Raw genomic sequence first — 17,581 nt, forward strand, 5'->3', positions numbered from 1 at the left:
GTGTCTCAGACACCAACATTGGATTGCAGTATTAGCTAACCATACCATGATAGTTAGCATTAACTACCTCTCTCTTCTATGCTAACATAAGTAGGCAGACCATCATTAGCTAATATGCTACCATTAATTAACAAGCTATACTAAATCTTCTTAGTTGCACTTTAGAGTATTCACACAATAATAAAGTGCAGTATTGGACAAAACAAGCATTGATGTGTTGCTTGGCACCATGTTTACCAGTGTGTGTTTGCTTCCCAGTCAACAGTTTGATTTCAGGCTGGAGCCCACTCTCCCAGCAGGTGTGACGGTCACTGATAGCAGAGGTAGCTGATGATTAGCTTTGGCATGTCAAGTTGAGCTATGATGTTCAGAGCTGTTGTTCCCAACTTCCTCCTCACTGCCAACCTGCAGAGCTGTTGCAGAGTCATGGGGGCGGCTATGGAGAGGACAGGACAGACTTAGCTCCTGATGTTTACAACAACACATTCATAGATTTAATATTTACCCTGAATGTTTTCCACTTGTTAATCTTACTAGATGGTCTTACAACTGGAAATTGCACCTTAACTATTCCCAGGTTGATGGGAAACAACAGTTCTGTTTCATTAACTTCTCTACAAGGTCATTCCTGATGTCTTTCTCTCTTGGCATTGTGCTAATGATGGGTGGAAGAAAATCTCTTAATTATAGCCAATCATAATAGTGACTCGTTTAATTTCTATGGAAGCATCTAGTTTTCACTCAGTCATTCTGTATTTATCCTTATCTTTGGTTTAAAAAGTGTTAACATGTTGTAATTCTGGTGTTTTTGTAAGGTATGGTTGTCTTTAACAAACATCAAACTAAATATTTTAATCATGTTCTGCTATGTAAACCTAAGTGCTAAAGGAATTAATGTCTATATAAGCCTAAAAGTGTTTTAAAAAAATGGCAAAAATATTACAGCTGTTTACATTTTAGATTAAGATTCTTTTTTAAATAAAGTTGTAGAAGTGGCATAATGATCTTTCTATCACAAAGTCTAAGTCTGCCATCTTGTGGAGATTCCCTGACGCTGCCTCCTTTCTAAAGGTGGCTCACTCAACGATTTCTTAACACAACGCTCAGAAGGAGCGTGGCAAAAGTCACTGTTGAACAGCAGGGTAGCAAAGGGAGGTGTCCCATCAGACCATCGCTTTCCAAAACCACACACACACAAAAACTAATGAAAGCGCACACAGTCAGTGGGACCCTGCCGGACCACGAACAGAGTAAAACATCGCGGGGTCTAAATGACCCAGTCTCTTAGACCGCGGAAGAATTCAAACTCACTCTCATAAAACTGCAGACAGGCCTCAGAAGGAGAGCCGGGTGTGGTGTAGTCCACCGGTTTCCTGTTGAGCTGATCTCTAGCGTAGATGTTGGCTCCAAACTCTACAAGAACCTCAATCATTTCAACTCTCATGTGTTTAGCTGCGTGGTGCAGCGGAGTCTCATGTAGCCTAGCAGCATTGACTTTAGCACCTAGAAACAAAGGACAACCAGTCATTCTCCTTTTCTAGTCAATAAACCCCTTGTTGTATTTTTTTGAACGTTGGCAAACATCCTAATTGGATTTTGTCCATCAAATCTGCTTTGCAGTGACACACACCTGCATTAAGCAGAACTTTAACACACTCTGTGTGTGCATTAACACAGGCCACATGTAGCGGAGTTCCGTAGTAAAGATCATACGCTTCTAGGCAAGCACCCATGGCAATCAGCAGCTTCACACAGTCCGAGTTACCTGTTAGAATGTAACATTCTCCAGTTTAAAAACATCCTTCATTAGGGTGAATAAAAAAAGCCTGCATTGTATAGAAAAAGATTGAGAATGGAGTGTTTGCCTCCCATGCAGGCCTCATGAAGCGGGGAGGCGGTGCGGGAGGTGAGGGCCGGGTTGGCCATGGCTCCACGCTCCAGCAGCAGCTTTACACACTCCAGGCTACCAGCTGAACAGGCGTCACACAGCGGCGTGCTTCCATCCACGTTCCTGGCATCCACCTGGATTCAAACATGGGACACACAATGTCACAATCTAAAACCCTATCTTTTTCTGGAAGAACTCTCGATATTATGGCTTCAATTTTGGGGATTTGTATTTATTGTACTGGTGTCCCGATACAACATTTTCTCTTCAGATATGATACCGATATTTTAGGACGATACAATATCAACACTAATCATACATATTTTTATTAAATATTTTCTACTGTGCAATTTTAGAAAAAGCTTATTCAAGCGATGTTACTGAGTGAACAACAGATTAGTTTATTATTAACCAGTGGGTCATGTGGGACACAAGCGCTGCTGGATAGAAAAACTGGGGCGGACTAAATCCTGGAGCAGAGATTTTAGATGCAGGCCGATGTAATTCAATACTTGCTTTTAGGCTGATATTGAACCAATTTCCAATATCAATATCTGATTGGGACACCCTAATTTATCGTGCAAGTAAATTGTTTGAAATGTACAACACACAGGGAGCGACAGCAAAAGTTTTCCACAACAGCAGACGGCAACAAAAGTTTGAAAGATCGAAATTTCACATGTACGAAATATGTCGGCCGCTCGGCTGGATGAGGACAAACGACTGTGGCCTCATCGGACAAGTTCCACAGGAAATGAAAGGAGAGGGACATTTCTAAACAAACGTTCAAAACAAAATGACTTCCTTTTAATCCTCCTGGAAAACTGAGAATCAGTAGACATGCTTAGTTTGAGACAATGAACAATTTCATAGACATGTTTTATAAATGTGCATACAGTGAAGGTTTTTGATATGGGTTATATGGGCATTTGCCCAGGGCGGCATCAGAAAGAGATGGGGCACAAAGAATATCTTATCTGTCAGTTGTCCCCAGAACAAGTTCCCTGCTACTTGTATCATGTGCTGCAGTGTTCAGAAGCGCATTTAATTTCAGTCTCCATTACATACAGAACAGAGAAAACTAAAGAGAATGCAATATTGTGCTAATGCAGTTTTAAGAAATGGAGCTAAAGACGTTACCCTCTCACGCCCAGAAGGAGAGCGGCAACCAGAAGCGCAGCAGACGTAACATCTATCCATTTCGGGGAAGTGAAACCAAGCAAAAAAATACAAAATAAATAAATAAATAAATCCTTGTAAAAGTGCACGTCAAAGGGTAAAAAAAAAAAAAAAGAAAGAAAGAAAAGTTCAACTGGTCGGTTTGGATGAGACGTGATGTAGTGATGTAATTTAAGTGGAGTCGTTAAATTTAATTTATTATTTTTAATAAATTAAAGTTATTGGGGCCATAGTCAGTGGTCTTTGTCACTACGGAGAAAAAGTGAGATCCGTTCATCTGCTTTATGTGTGATGGGATCTGGATTCACGGTTCAACTAGGTGAATATTAACTAAACCGCATAAAAATGTGTTAAATAGCCGATGTTATTATATGTTAATGTGATTATAATTTGACGGGTAAAAATAGTACATGACCGATTTTTTTAATCCTGTCGGTCAAAATGATGGAGAACAAAAAGGTCTAGCGTGACCTCTGGGCTGTAGCATAAAAGAATCAGAAGAAGCTCAAATGGTGTGAAAACTTTTTGCAGGTACTGTAACGTGTCATCAGCTAATTGTTGTGGATCTGCTTTAATGTCACTGAGGAGACTCACCTGGGCTCCAGCATCCAGCAGCAGCTGCACACAGCGGGCCTGTCCCCGGAGGCAGGCCTCGTGCAGCGGCGTGATGGAGTCCACCGCCACCATGTTGACCGAAGCTCCGCCCTCTATGAGGTGCTGCAGGTGGGAGGCGTGGCCGAGAGACGCTGCCTTATGCACCTCAGTCCTCTCCGCCCAGCAGCCTGAGGGGCAGAGGGGGCAGGAGGAAGGCTGACCATCTATCCAACCGCAGGCTGCTGTTATCCATACCGAGTTAAAACTAATTCATGTCATCCAGAATCAGTCATCCATCCATCCTACTGCTGAATTTCAATCTAAGAAGACGTCCTAAAAATCTATTAACCCTTTCATTTGGCATCATAACTCTGGATGCAGTCAGCTGCTTTTCCATAGCTGATTTTACAAAATTTAAATCTTCAGAAAATGTAAACTCTGATTAATTGAAAAAAATCAAATAATCACCCAAACTTAGTGGAACCTTCGTCATTTCAATGTTACCTCTCAAGAATCTAAGGCAGAACTCTGCAACTTTTCAATTCAAGCAACTCATCCTTCCTCCAAAAGTACACATTTGGTAGTGCAACAAATTTATATCGCCAGGAGAAAAACTCATATCAACTTTAATAGATACAAATTTAGGTACTTTTCTTTAAAAAATAAAAGTGTATTTGTTTAGTTTTAAGAAAGCCATCTTTTGTAGAATGAGGCCAATAGGGACCGTTCTACAAAGGAATAAAAACAAAAACTACAAAAAAAAAAACAGGTAGCTCACCTAAAAAAATATTAAAGCTCATGTAGAAAACTAGAGCCAACTAGTATAAAAGAATTAAAAAGACACAACATTGAATTCATCTTGTTATAATGCCTCTAAATCCATGATTGTTTTTATCTTTTAATAAGATAACTTGCTTCTGTTCAGACTTAAGTGGTTCCAACCTGCCCAGCATGTTGTTGGGCTCCCTGCTGCAGAACAGCTGATTTCAACTGATGGCTGGAACAGGCCCAAGTCATAGTACCAGCTGGATCAGGTGAGTCAAAGCAGAGAAACAACTAAACACGCAGGGACGACTGAGCTTCGGGAGGGCTCTATGTAAATGGTGCGCGTGCTCTACCACTGAACCATGCGGCGAACCGCTCGCGCACCCGGGTTAGGAGGAAACACTGGGTTAAAGACTCTGAGGCCCCAGCCGAGAGAGCTGCTGATAACAGCGATACAAAAGACATCTGACACAGTGTTCCTGATGTTTATGCGCTTGGGCCCTAGAGAAGGCAGCTTTAGCAACCTGCAAGCGGTGCACAACCCTGACACAGTATTCCCGAGCTAAGCTAGCTGGCAGCCGCGCCAAACACGTCAACGTCAAACCGGGTCGGGACTAAACAAGCGACAGTCTCTCCGGAGCTTCTGCGTGTCTTGTACTCACCAATGTCCCCAACATAATACGGCTGAGAAATCTCCATTTCCATCCTGGTTGTTCTCTTCCTTTCACCAGTGAAGCGACGCTAAAAGGAGATCCAGTTATGTTTGTTTGTAAACAGCCGCGTCTTCACTGCTTGCATGCTTCTGTAGTCACGTGACATGACTGGGCGCCGACGAGGAGCCCGGTAGTTGTAGTTTTTGTGAATATTTCCGGAAATTAGGTTTTGACGTCGGACAAAGCTATATTCAGGCGTATGTATCCATGCATATCGATTTAATAATTCAGATAATAGCCTTGCTACGTTACGCCCTGTTTCAGGAGTGGCCAGATCATAGCATCAACGAGAAAACAATCATTTAAGAGTTAAATAATTGCAGGGCAGTCAAATGTACTGCTGTGCTGATATAAAATAACACAATAAATAACAGTGTACAGAGATTTCTGATCTTGGTTACCTGGATGTAGGAAATCAGATGCATTCAATAAGAACACAAATTTAAAAATGAGACTCACCGATTTTTTCAAGGTATCTCATTTTTCAAGGTGGTCGAGCTAGATAAGAAGCAGTGGCTGGTAATCATCAGATCAACTGTCTGTACCTACCACACAAAAATCCAGATAAACAGTGGAAGTAATAACAAGATAACAAGATGGGAAATCTTCAGAAAAAGATAAAAATGGCCAATAAAACTTAGTCTAAAAATATCATAAAATAAATTTTGATGAGTCAAAATTACAGTTCAAAATATTTTTTATTTAGTTTTACCTAATCATTATTTACTTTCAAAATATCCGAAATGTAATTTCCACTAGTCAGATCTATTTACATCCTACCTAAAAGTACATTTAAGATATCTAGAATTACAGTGTATTTCAAGATAGCTGTAGAATTATAACTAGCCAGAAAAGGGAATTATTATATACTTACATTATGACTAGCCATAGTTTAATTGCCACAGTGACGTCAGACAATGGCCGCCATAACTCGAAACGGTGTATATTTACTTCCGGTGTGATTTTGCTTCGGGAAACCTGACTGAAAAATTCACGGATACTTATTACTCATTAAGGATATAATAAAAGGTAAGGTTAATAATAACAGCATTAAAGTGTTAGATAACCATCATTACTCATTGTCAAGCCATCATTCTCTAACTGTGTATAAAATAAACATCGGAGAGTAAACCAGCTAGCAGCAGCTTTAGCCACAGTTGGGAAAATATATACACCGCTGTCTGTCAGTGCTGTAACGTTAAAAGGTTCACTTTCTGTATTAACTGTAATAAAACAGTATTTACATGTTAGCCTTCATCAGTCATTGTCAATTTACCATTCACTGTATTTAAAGAAACCAGCCTCCGATCGGAGAGTAAACCAGCTAGCAGCAGCTTTAGCCACAGTTAGGAAACATACACGTACACCGCTGTACGTGTATGTTGCTGTGTTGTCAAAAGTTTCACTAAAATCTCTGACATCTTCCAACACTGTTGTTTAGAAAAGCCTTTTAAATATTGATTTAAGCACCATCTGCCAGATAATTTCCATATTCTGATGTGATTCATAATTTCTCCTTTTGTTTTGTTGTCCGTCTTTCTCAACAGTAGCCGACCTAACAACCCACCATATCTGGGACGGTCTGTTCTTCTGTCCATGGCAGGTTCAGTCAATCAGCTGTGGGACATCTGCTGYCTAGTCAAAGTATCATGGGCCTCTTGATTTAAAAGGACAAACCAGTACAGAGCCTCCCTGCTCCTGCAAGTCACACTTCTTGGATGAACACTCACTACTGCTAGCAGCTGTTAGAAATGAAATCTTTGTGTATCTATTCTGTAATTAATACCTAAATATATCTATTAATAAATGAATTGATGTTGTGTAAAGTTCTGTAAAAAAAAAAAAATATTGTTAATAGCTTCTCTTGAGTAATCTACATATGTGCAACTTTTACATTTAAATTGCTTCTTTTTGTAAATTTTACACATCTGGCAACAAAGTATGTGGAGGAGAGGAAATGCTCAAATTAAAGCTGCCATTGTGGACCAAAGACATAAGGTTTGTGGCTGTTTCTTTAAAACATCTATTTAATAGTTATATTAAACACTGTACATGGTTACTACATTACACAAACATAATTACTAAAGTTAATTTAAGTCATTGATAGAGAAAATGTATTTAGAAAAGGCATATCAATTTTATTTCAACATTGTACTCAGGGTTTACAACTTAAGAAGACGTCCATGTTGGGTCCTTGGCGTGAGCCAGTCTGCAGTGAACTGGTGCCAGTCTGCAGTGAACTGGTGCCAGTCTGCAGTGAACTGGTGGATGACAGAGGCAATAATATACTGTAGTGAGCAGTGAGAAGCAGAAGTCCCACCATGTGATCCACAGGGTTTTACCAGCTGAGCACAAACTTCATGCACTTCGTTTCCACAGGCACCACAGCAGAATCAAGTGTAACCTGTTAAAAGGGATATAAAGTTATTATTCCTGTTATCAATTTTCTACTGCCAAGTCTACAGCCGCAGGAAGACAAAGTATAAGAAACTTAACCTTCTAAGCATAACATTTGATAAATATTCATTGGAGAAATGTGAAGTTAATGAGCTAATATAGATGGATAGATATATAGATAGATAGCTCATCACATTTCTCCAATGAAACGTTAATATCTATATCTATCTAAAACAGCATCTTCCTTCTCATGTCTCGATCGTAGCAGGAGTTTAACTTCTCAGGACGTGGTGGAGCGGCGGGTGTTTGGCATAACTGTTAAGTTTTGGACTTGTGGCTACAGGTAATGTCGCTACTGAGCGGGWGRTGAAACTAGCGTAAGTGAGGAGGGTTTAATACGATCATGCATTTTACATGACGGGTGGCAACCCCAGTCTATACTATAAAAATCTGATTAAGATTAGAGCCGAAATACGTTCTATTTCCAAAACAGAAAGGCTACATAATGTTAGCCAGCTGACAAATTACTATTGCTRTCCTAGCATGTCAACTAGCAGCTAGAAAAAACCAAAACACGTACCTTCGTAGTCAAACTGGTATCAATCAGCGAGGAATTTGTCCAGTTTAGATTATGTTGATGAAGAAAAATTGTTTGCAAATAGTGATATATCTTCAAATCATATTTGTGGCAGCAGCTTTAGAGTCCAGAAACAGCGTTAACTACACACACCGGAACTAAAGATACACTGCTCCGAGCCATAACGGAAGTTGTGTGACGTCATGTGAAAAGGGTCTATTGTGAATATGATGAATTTAAGCCACAGGATATACTTTATTGATCTCCAAGGGGAAATAGGTTTTTTATTCACAAGTCACTCGATTAGAAATGTATTATTAAATACAAATATAACCACAAGTGATACAAAACTGTAGTACCAAAGATTCAAATAGGGACTCATTAAAATATAATCAGTGATATCTTGATTAGTCTAGTCATAAACCAATGTCAGATACCTGGAATGCAAGTGTGATGAAACCAATGTTTATGTTAAAACTGTCTGCCATTAGCTTGGTGTATGAGACATCATACATCACCAATGATGTCACATATGCCTTTGATATACGTCACATACATCAAAGGCATATTCTGCCAGCAGAATTTCCTGCATTCTCCTAGCATTGTTTCGCTCTGACATTTTACCTCGTTTTTAAACGGCAAGAAAAATTGTAACGTTTTTTAAGCTTTAGACAGCAAGAACAATTTCAAAATGTTTACATTTTTCAAGAGGACGCAGAAATCTGTCTCTACTGATCTTGAAGAAATGCGCCAAAGGAATAACGAGGCAATCCAAGAACTCTTGGAAAAGAACCAAAGGCTTGAAAAAAAGAGAGATCTCCGAAATCCCAAAAAAGTGATGAAAGCTGAGATGGAGTTGAGCAAAGAATGTGAAAGACGGATTAGGAAGTTGAATCTGGAAGCTGACAAATGGACTGCAAAGGAAGAAAAACTGATGTATTTAGACAGAAGGAGGAATGAACTTTTCCGTACTTTGGAAAGGACGAATGAACAATTAATTGAGAAACCTGTGTTAAAATCTTACTTACGTGGGGCTAAAGAACAGCAGAAAAGCCTCAAACTTCTTAACACTAGGTTAGCAAATCATGTTGACATCTTGACAGACCAACTTTCATATCAAACTAAAGTATTTGATAAGTACACAAAGTTTGCAGAGGGTAACAAAAATTTGATGAAGATTCAAGAAAACTGCATAACACAGATTATGGACAAACTGGAAATATTCAACTTGGCAGCTTTGAATGACAAAACCATGGCAAAAGATGAAAACCTGGATCATTTAGACAAAAAGAACAATAGTCTTTTGCAAAAGCTCGAAAGTTTGAAACAACAACTAGTTGGTGTGCCTATCACGAGATACCACTACAGGTGTGCAAAAAAAGAGTGCCAAAGGCTCACACAACTGAACCCTAAGTTAGAAAAACTGGTTCAGGACCTGACAGACGAACTGTCATATCAAACTGTACTGGAATGTGATTACAAAGAGGCAGACGATCTGATCAAAGAGCTGGAGGAGACCAAGCAAAATTACCTACACAAGATAGAGGATTTAAAATCAATGGTAAAACTTGGGACCAAATCAAAGAAAAAGGACAAAGACAACATGGGAAAACGTTTAACTTCCCTTGTACTTAAACTCAATGATCTCAAGAAGAAATTTGTTTCCTTCCAACTAGACATTGAGAACATTCTTGGAAACATTCAGTCTTTTCATGTTGTGAATATACAAGATAGAATTCGTCCAGCAGACAATCAGAAGTTTACCGGACAGCATTCTAACTTAGCAGGAGAATGGAAACAAATTTCTTTGGACTCAATATTATCTGATGGGGAATGTGTGCCTCCTACTCAAAAATATTTTTTAGAGTCAGAGGATGAGGCAAGCGATAAGGAGTTGGAAGACAGCTCTTTAGAAGAAACGACAACTGAAGATGACTTAGCAGGTTTAAACAACACAACTGTGAAAGAGTCAGACCCTCAAGACCGCCAAAGACTAAGAGAAAATGAGAAACAAGTTGATATTTCAGAGTCAGAGGACGAGACAAGTGACGAAGAGTCAGAAGACAGTACTTCGGAAGACACGTCTGAAGATGACTTAACAGAATCATACAGCACAGCTATAAATGAGTCATTTCCTCAAGCCCCCCAAAGGCAGAGAGAAAACGAGAACCAAGAGAAGATTTCAGAGTCGGAGGATGAAACAAGTGATGTAGAGTTAGAAGACACAACATCTGAAGATGACTCAACAGATTTATGCAACACACCTGTGAAAGTGTCAGACCCTCAAGACCTCCAAGGGTTGAGAGGAAACAAGAAACAAGATTTTTCAGAGTCAGTGGACAAAGCAAGTGATAAAGAGTTACAAGACAGGACAACGGAAAACACAACGTCCAAAGATAACTTAACAGAATCATGCAACACAACTGTGACAGACTCAGACCCTCAAAACCTCCAAGGGCTGAGAGAAAATGAGAAGCAATTAGATTTTTCAGAGTCAGTGGACAAAACATGCAATAAAGAGTTTGAAGATATAACTCTGGAAAACACAACATCTCAAGATAATTCAATAGATTCACGCAACCCAACTGTGAAAGAGTCAGAGCCTCAAGACCTCCAAGGGCTGAGAGGAAACGGGAAACAAGAAGATTTTTCAGAGTCAGAGGACAAGATGTGTGATAAAGAGATAAAAGATGGGACTTTGGAAAACACAACTTCTGAAGATAACTTAACAAATTTATACAACACAGCTGTGAAAAAGTCAGACTGTCCAGACCTTTCAACCCTGAGACGAAATGAAAAACAGGAGGATTTTTCAGAGTCAGTTGACAAGATACATGATAAAGAGTTAGAAGACAGGACTTTGGAAGACACAAGATTTGAAGATGACTTAACAGATTCACACAACACAACTGTTAAAGAGTCAGACTCTCCAGGCCTCCAAAGGCTGGAAAAGAAAGGGAAACAGGAGGACTTCACAAAGCCAGAGGACAAGACAAGTGACAAAGAGATAGAGGAAAGTCCTTTGGAAGACATGATATCTGAAGACAACTTAACAGATTCACAAGACACAAGTTTGAAAGAATCAGACTGTTTAGACCCCCAAAGGCTAAGAGACAAGCATCAAGAATCCACTTCAGAAGAGAACAACACATGTGAAGACCGAGACCGTTCAGAACAGTGATACGGCAGAGACAGACAGGTGGTGGGGAGCGCATGTAAAAACCAGAACCAAGCCTGGGAAAACAATCTGGAGAAAGACTGGATCTTGAGGTACGAGATATATTTTCCAGCGCTGGCTGGGCTCAGCCAGAAGAAGAAACATGCATGTCACATGCAGGATGGAGGGAAGGATGGGATTTGGGACTGCAACTTCACAAACCAGCCAAAATAAAGGCCCTGGTCTAAAGTAGTTCAGCCCACATAAAACAAAAAAATGAGTAATTTCACACAATGACAGTTTAGATTAGATAAGTCACATTGTGTATGCCAGTACTGGCATACACATTGATTGTGCTTAGTAGATTTTATTATTATTGTTCTTATGTTGTTGATTATGTATTTCACAGGTCTCCCTTATAAATTAAACATGTGAGTTTCAAAATATTTCCCTGTATTGTGACTGCACATTATTTTTAGCAGTATGTCATTCAATGCTTCTTGTGTAGTAATTACCACTACAGCATTTATGCATATATATGGGTTTTCTCCAGGTGCTCTGGTTTGCCTAATCCAAAAATATTGATACCATATTTGCTATGGTGTCAAATAGAACACATTACACTCAAAATAAAGCGTACATTATAAATAACACTTGTACATCACCATTAGTTAAAGGAGATATTAAAGAAATAAGGACACATTAAGCAACATACAATTTTGATGTACACATATCAAAACTACGGAAGAGGAATATAGGACCACTGGAAAAAAAAACTGGGCCGCACAGTGTCGCAGTTGGTAGAACTGTTGCCTTGCAGCAAGAAGGTTCTGGGTTCGATTCCCAGCCCGGGTCTTTCTGCATGGAGTTTGCATGTTCTCCCTGTGCATGCGTGGGTTTTCTCCGGGTACTCCGGTTTCCTCCCACAGTCCAAAAACATGACTGTCAGGTTAATTGGTCTGTCTACATGGTTGTGTGTCCTCTGTGTCTCTGTGTTGCCCTGCGACAGACTGGCGACCTGTCCAGGGTGACCCCGCCTCTCGCCCGGAACGTAAGTTGGAGATGGGCACCAGCAGCCCTCCCGACCCCACTGAGGGACAAGGGTGTCAAGAAAATGGATGGATGGATGAAAAAAAAAATCTGACTTTATTGTCAGAATTCTGAGATTAAAGTCAGAATTAAGATTAAAGTCAGAATTCATATTTTTTTCAGTGGCCCTAATCTTCTGTAAAACTAAGAATTGTTGAGGAAATGACAACAAATGAATGACGTATACAGAACACTTATTTGAACAAACGGGTTCACCCAGGTATACTTTGAATTGATGGCGTACACTGGCGCTGTTCCAGTAACATGGTCCAGGGTTCTGTATCTGGTCTGTATCCTTTCTGCATCATTTTTTTTTCTGACTATGTTCTCTGTAGGTGATTCCTCTTGTTCGTGTAGAGAAAAGAAAACTTTCCAAACTTCATATTTCAATGATGACATCAGTTCCTCATAACATCAACTTAAGTGGTAGTTGCAGTTTGAAAGTAAAAATAGACTTTCACGTTTTCTTGGCCTTGCAAAGTTTTCCCAGTTCCACTCTGTAAATTAAAAATGATAAATAAGAGTAGTCTCTTTCAGGACAAAGTATATCCTCCTTAGTCTTCACAATCACGTGATTATCCTTCTGCAACCAACCAAAATTTGGATTGTTTAAAAAAAATTTCTAGAGTGAGATTATGCTACCAATATAAATTTTACATTTATATTAAGTTTCTTTCCTCAAACATATTTAACAAGAATCCCTATAAGTGTACATGACATATTTGGACAGAATACAGTTATTTGAGACACTTTGTTTTTAATACTTTCAGTGGATAGGAGAGATTCAGCAGTGGTCAGAGAACTGGAGGTAGTCGTAGATGCGTCGGGAGATGTTCAGCTGGCCTATGACCTCTGAGGCTTTGGTACCCAGAATCCTCCTCAAAACAATCCTGCAGAGCTGCTGAAGGTTCAGAGGATTACCTGTCAGCAAGAAGACGTCTCTGTTAATCCACTTTTTAGTTTTTCAGCACATTGTACCTAATCAGGCCAGCTGGTACGTCTGACAGAATTCAGCTAAAATTACTTTCATAAAACTGGAGGCAGGCGTAAGAGGGAGAGGCCGGCGTCATGTAGTCGAGTGGCTTCTTTCCGAGACTGTCACTGGCGTACACATTGGCTCCAAATTCCACCAACAGCTCGATCATGTCCACCATGTGGGCTCGAGCGGCGTGGTGCAAAGCTGTCTCATGAAAATTCACTGAATTCACATTGGCACCTGCACAAAGGATGAAAACCAACCTATTCAAATCCTAGAATCAATGAGATCAACGCTATTTACAGCCATGAAAGAGTATTAACACTATGTTCAATGTTGTGTTCACAAATGGAGGTGACTTTTGTTTTGAGAACATTGCAATGACTGATGCCGTTTTTTGACATAATGTAACTTGCCGTTATTTGAGGGTAAATAAAGATGTGCACTGAATTATTTTAGTGGCACACTTGGGTGTTTTATGCAGAAAAGAGATAAAAACCATTTATTTTACATTCACTTTACAGTTGAAGGTAATCTCTTCAGCTTTAGATATCAGCATTTCAACTCAAGGCTCATGCTAACCATTTAAACTAAGACTAGATTCAGTTGGTTGTTTGGAGTGAGAAATCCTGGAGAGCAGAACAAAGAAGCTGCAGTTGCATTCTAGTCTACTCAGCCCACAGTATGGGTAAGTAGCAAAAACAACAGCACACAAGTTTAATATGATATTCCATGTGAATTAGCATTTCAATAAAGATCGACCTTTTCAAGTATAATTATAATCTAAAAGAACTGCTTCTTAGTCCCATTTCAGACTCTGCTTTATACCAACAAAAGGATAAGATTATGAACAAGAACAGATTTTTTTGGGAATTATGCCATTAATAAGATGCTGCTTGTGTGAACAATGAGAACAAAATACAATAAAGCAGTTTTCAATAAGCAGACAAAGGCGAGATGACAAATTAGGTAATGACATAGTTGATATGCTAATTAGTGAATGATGTCATGATGAACATATAGATTTTAAATAGGGTTGAACCGGTTTTCCAGCCAATCACTAATCTTTAAAGAACCTGACCTGCTGATATGTTATTTTTTGTGTCTGAAAAGTTGCTAAGTTATCTTCAGTGTGGTGATTTACTGTTTTTGGCCTCACAGCATTTATCATCTGCCTAAGCTATTATATTTGCATTTTAATGATTTAAATACATTTAATAAATTAATCATCAATTAAATACATTATTTAGACATTCAATTAAGCATGTATTTATTTCATGTCAATTTTGTCCCTTTTAGTCCTCCATAGAACAGAGCTCAGTGTTTCCCCGTATCCTGTCGGCTGTATCGCTTTTCCTTTGTGTGCTAAAAAATCTCTTATAAACTTCATCATACGCAGGTTGACCATATTTAATAATTATTAACTTCTCAAGGTAGTTGGTTGCACGGAATGTTATTTAGGGGTATCAGAATAAAGGGGGCTCAATGTAAACTAAATGCTACTTTTTTACTTGTTTTTGCAAAAACAATTGAGTAGTATATATTACATGCCTTCCAATTCACTTTTGTACACTACATTGTTATGGTGGATCACACACAACCTCGATAAAGATGAGTGAAGTTTGTGGTTGCAGCTGATGCATGCATCTGTTGCAAGGCGCTGGACGTTAGTAAACAACCTGCTTTCAGCAGCTCCTTGACACACTCCACGTGACCTTTAGCACTTGCTATGTGAAGCGGGGGACCAAAGTGGACGTCGAAGGCTTCCAGCTTGGCGCCGCTGGTTATCATCAGCCTCACCACCTCAGCATTACCTGGCAGGAGACTGGAACGTTACTGAATGAACATGTTAGTTTCCCCAGTCTGTTCTCGGAGGGCGCACCCTGGATGCAGGCCTCATGGAGCGGAGATGCAGTCAGCGCCGTGAGCGATGGGTTCACCGTGGCGCCGTACTCCAAGAGCAGCCGGGCACACTCCAGGCTGCCAGCAGCACAGGCGTTGCAGAGGGGCGTGCTGCCATGGATGGTCCGGATGTCTACCTGGAACAGCCACACAGACACCAGGCGCCGTCTCACCATCACCTCTGCATCTTTGGCGCTGCTGATCCTGAACTCACCTGAGCTCCGGCCTCCAGCAGGAGGCGGGCACAGTTGGGACAGGCCTGAATGCAGGCTTCATGCAGCGGTGTGATGTTATCCACAGTCACCACGTTGACAGAGGCCCCGCTCTCTATGAGCTGCTTCAGCTGGAAGGCCCGGCCCTGGGCCGCGGCTTCATGCAACGCCGTACGGTCTGCCCAGGAACCTGACACACACCAGCAGAGTAACACACAGGAAGGACGACCTGACAGTACACTGGAACCAAATAGTACCACAGATAGAGCTGGCCATTTATCATCAACTGTGAGACACTTCTCACTCATCTCGATAAGAATTTTGAATTATTGTTATGATAAATCCTAATTGTGATATCAAAAAGAAAAAACTCTAGTCAGGATTGTTATTTAATTATCTCCACTGCTTGATCAACGAGAGTATCAATAAATATCAAATTTAAAAAAATAAGATTCAATGCACTTACTGTAGTTAAGTGATATAAATCACATTATTTAAGTGGCTGGAGTCATAAAGAAACGCATCACACCTGGATACGTTTTTCAAAAACAGGATTTGACAGCTGTCAACTCAGCAGTATTTCGTATGACTGTGTGGACCGTGGCATAAAATATATGTATTGAAAATAAACTTTATTGGTCTCATGTAGCACATTTTCTGACAAACTAAATTTAGTTTTGACAGAGATATTCAAACCCATGGAAAATAAAACATTTTTACTGCGTTTGTGTAAGTACAGATTTACGATACTTTAACCTGACTTGCTCTGTCCGCTTTTAGCCTGTATGAACCGCACCACTGCTAAACATGCCGCAACTTTCCGCTCACAGAGTTGGGCTCACCAATGTCGCAAAGAAACGAGCGACGCGCCGCAGTCACCTCCATGACGATCCGGATAGTAAATCAATCCGACCACAACTCTCACAGCAACGTTTTGGGAAAGAGGACGGTCCAGCAGGGGGATGTGGGAAGTGTAGTCCGCAGGCAGTTACTGTCTAGCTAGACAGTAACATTCTACTCCGCAATGGTCCTAGAAAATTACCTAGGTAGTTTTCTAGGACCACTGCTGTCCACTGTATAAAAACAACATGTCCCGGGCCCCGTTTCAGAAAGCAGGGTCAACAAGCTGAGTAGAAGGCAGATACTCTGAATAGACCTACCTAACTGTGATACTCCGGGTTTTTGGTTTCAGAATATCAACTAAGTAACTCAGTTCTGAGTCAAGTTATTCCTGAATTATTGTTTCTTGAGCGCGAGAAACCGTCATCAATGGGACGGAAATAACGCGATTCATCATGGCAACGGGGAAAAATGTTCAGTCGTCGCTAACGGAATTAGAAATTTGACCATAACTAAGCTATTTATGCTTGATACCAATATCAGAAGATAAAAAGAATATCTTTGATTGAGAACACCTGCCGGGGATTGAACACTAGCGTCCTGTCCGACAAGTAGAGACAAGCACCACTTTGAAGGGGAAGAACATTCACTCTCAACGGCGCCCCCTGCTGTAAACCATCAGTGGTGCTACAGTAACATTCCTGACAGCATTCAGTTGGCATTAAAACGAAGTACTACAGGAAATAAAACAAAAACAGCAACGATCGAAAACATAATCCGGGTATCATAAAATCTAGTTGCGGTGTGATCACCTTATTCCAATGGAGATTTCTGCTCTCCAACATCTACAGAGTCACCCTGGAGAGGACATGTCATTCTGACACTTTCCTTTGCCCCAGGTTTCAGCCAAGTAGGAGAAACTCGGGTTTGGATTGCAGAGTCCATCTGCAGCTAAAAAAAACCGTGAAAGTCTGAGCCCTTTCAGCTCCACGTAAGACAGCATAGGGCTGATCTGTTGGCTACTTTTTGGATTAATAACTGGATAGCAAAAGATTTGCATGCATGTCTCTGTGTACATATACAGTAATTTTGGCTTAGTTACTGCGGAGTATGTTCCGCTTTCAGCAAATCGCCATTTTTGAGTCTGTATACTCCAGTTAAAAATTGATCAAACGCTAAACTAGTTGACGATTATTTCAATAACCAACTCATCACAGTTAATCAGGTAAATCATTTCAGTCCTAGTTGGAACACTTGATATTAATCATCCTGCGTGTTAGAACACTTGGGGG

The 17,581-nt window shown here is 40.2% G+C and overlaps 2 protein-coding genes across 3 annotated transcripts; both read right to left on the reverse strand.

Annotated features, from left to right (window-relative positions):
- Nucleotides 1–215: 215 nt before the first annotated feature.
- On the reverse strand, nucleotides 216–5,236 carry LOC103459722 (ankyrin repeat and SOCS box protein 13-like). The gene is made up of 6 exons (XM_008401518.2): nucleotides 5,089–5,236; nucleotides 3,662–3,849; nucleotides 1,866–2,022; nucleotides 1,631–1,765; nucleotides 1,312–1,503; nucleotides 216–436 (listed from the first exon to the last, which is right to left on the reverse strand). The coding sequence occupies exons 1-6, from the start codon at nucleotides 5,129–5,131 to the stop codon at nucleotides 309–311; spliced, it is 843 nt and encodes a 280-aa protein (XP_008399740.1). The 5' UTR covers nucleotides 5,132–5,236; the 3' UTR covers nucleotides 216–308.
- Nucleotides 5,237–12,925: 7,689 nt separating this feature from the next.
- asb13a.1 (ankyrin repeat and SOCS box containing 13a, tandem duplicate 1) lies at nucleotides 12,926–17,528 on the reverse strand. Of its 2 annotated transcripts, none has more exons than XM_008401519.2 (6): nucleotides 17,147–17,528; nucleotides 15,452–15,639; nucleotides 15,218–15,374; nucleotides 15,015–15,149; nucleotides 13,384–13,575; nucleotides 12,926–13,280 (listed from the first exon to the last, which is right to left on the reverse strand). In XM_008401519.2, the coding sequence occupies exons 1-6, from the start codon at nucleotides 17,232–17,234 to the stop codon at nucleotides 13,144–13,146; spliced, it is 897 nt and encodes a 298-aa protein (XP_008399741.1). In that variant the 5' UTR covers nucleotides 17,235–17,528; the 3' UTR covers nucleotides 12,926–13,143. The 2 variants fall into 2 exon arrangements, with proteins under 2 accessions (XP_008399741.1, XP_008399743.1); XM_008401521.2 differs by lacking the exon at nucleotides 17,147–17,528 and adding an exon at nucleotides 16,292–16,591.
- Nucleotides 17,529–17,581: the final 53 nt, after the last annotated feature.

The sequence above is a fragment of the Poecilia reticulata genome, linkage group LG23 (genome assembly GCF_000633615.1).
Source record: "Poecilia reticulata strain Guanapo linkage group LG23, Guppy_female_1.0+MT, whole genome shotgun sequence".
NCBI lineage: Eukaryota > Metazoa > Chordata > Actinopteri > Cyprinodontiformes > Poeciliidae > Poecilia > Poecilia reticulata.

Bases quoted from the DNA above. Each gene is read 5' to 3' on its own strand.
- LOC103459722 (XM_008401518.2), bottom strand. From the start codon at position 5,131: ATGGAAATGGAGATTTCTCAGCCGTATTATGTTGGGGACATTG. The intron at 3,850-5,088 runs GTGAGTACAAGA...TCTGCCCCTCAG, and splicing joins GTATTATGTTGGGGACATTG to GCTGCTGGGCGGAGAGGACT. The intron at 2,023-3,661 runs GTGAGTCTCCTC...GTTTGAATCCAG, and splicing joins TGCTGGATGCTGGAGCCCAG to GTGGATGCCAGGAACGTGGA.
- asb13a.1 (XM_008401519.2), bottom strand. From the start codon at position 17,234: ATGGACTCTGCAATCCAAACCCGAGTTTCTCCTACTTGGCTGAAACCT. The intron at 15,375-15,451 runs GTGAGTTCAGGA...TGGCTGTTCCAG, and splicing joins TGCTGGAGGCCGGAGCTCAG to GTAGACATCCGGACCATCCA. The intron at 13,576-15,014 runs GTTGTTTACTAA...TCCTTTGTGCAG, and splicing joins CAAGGAGCTGCTGAAAGCAG to GTGCCAATGTGAATTCAGTG.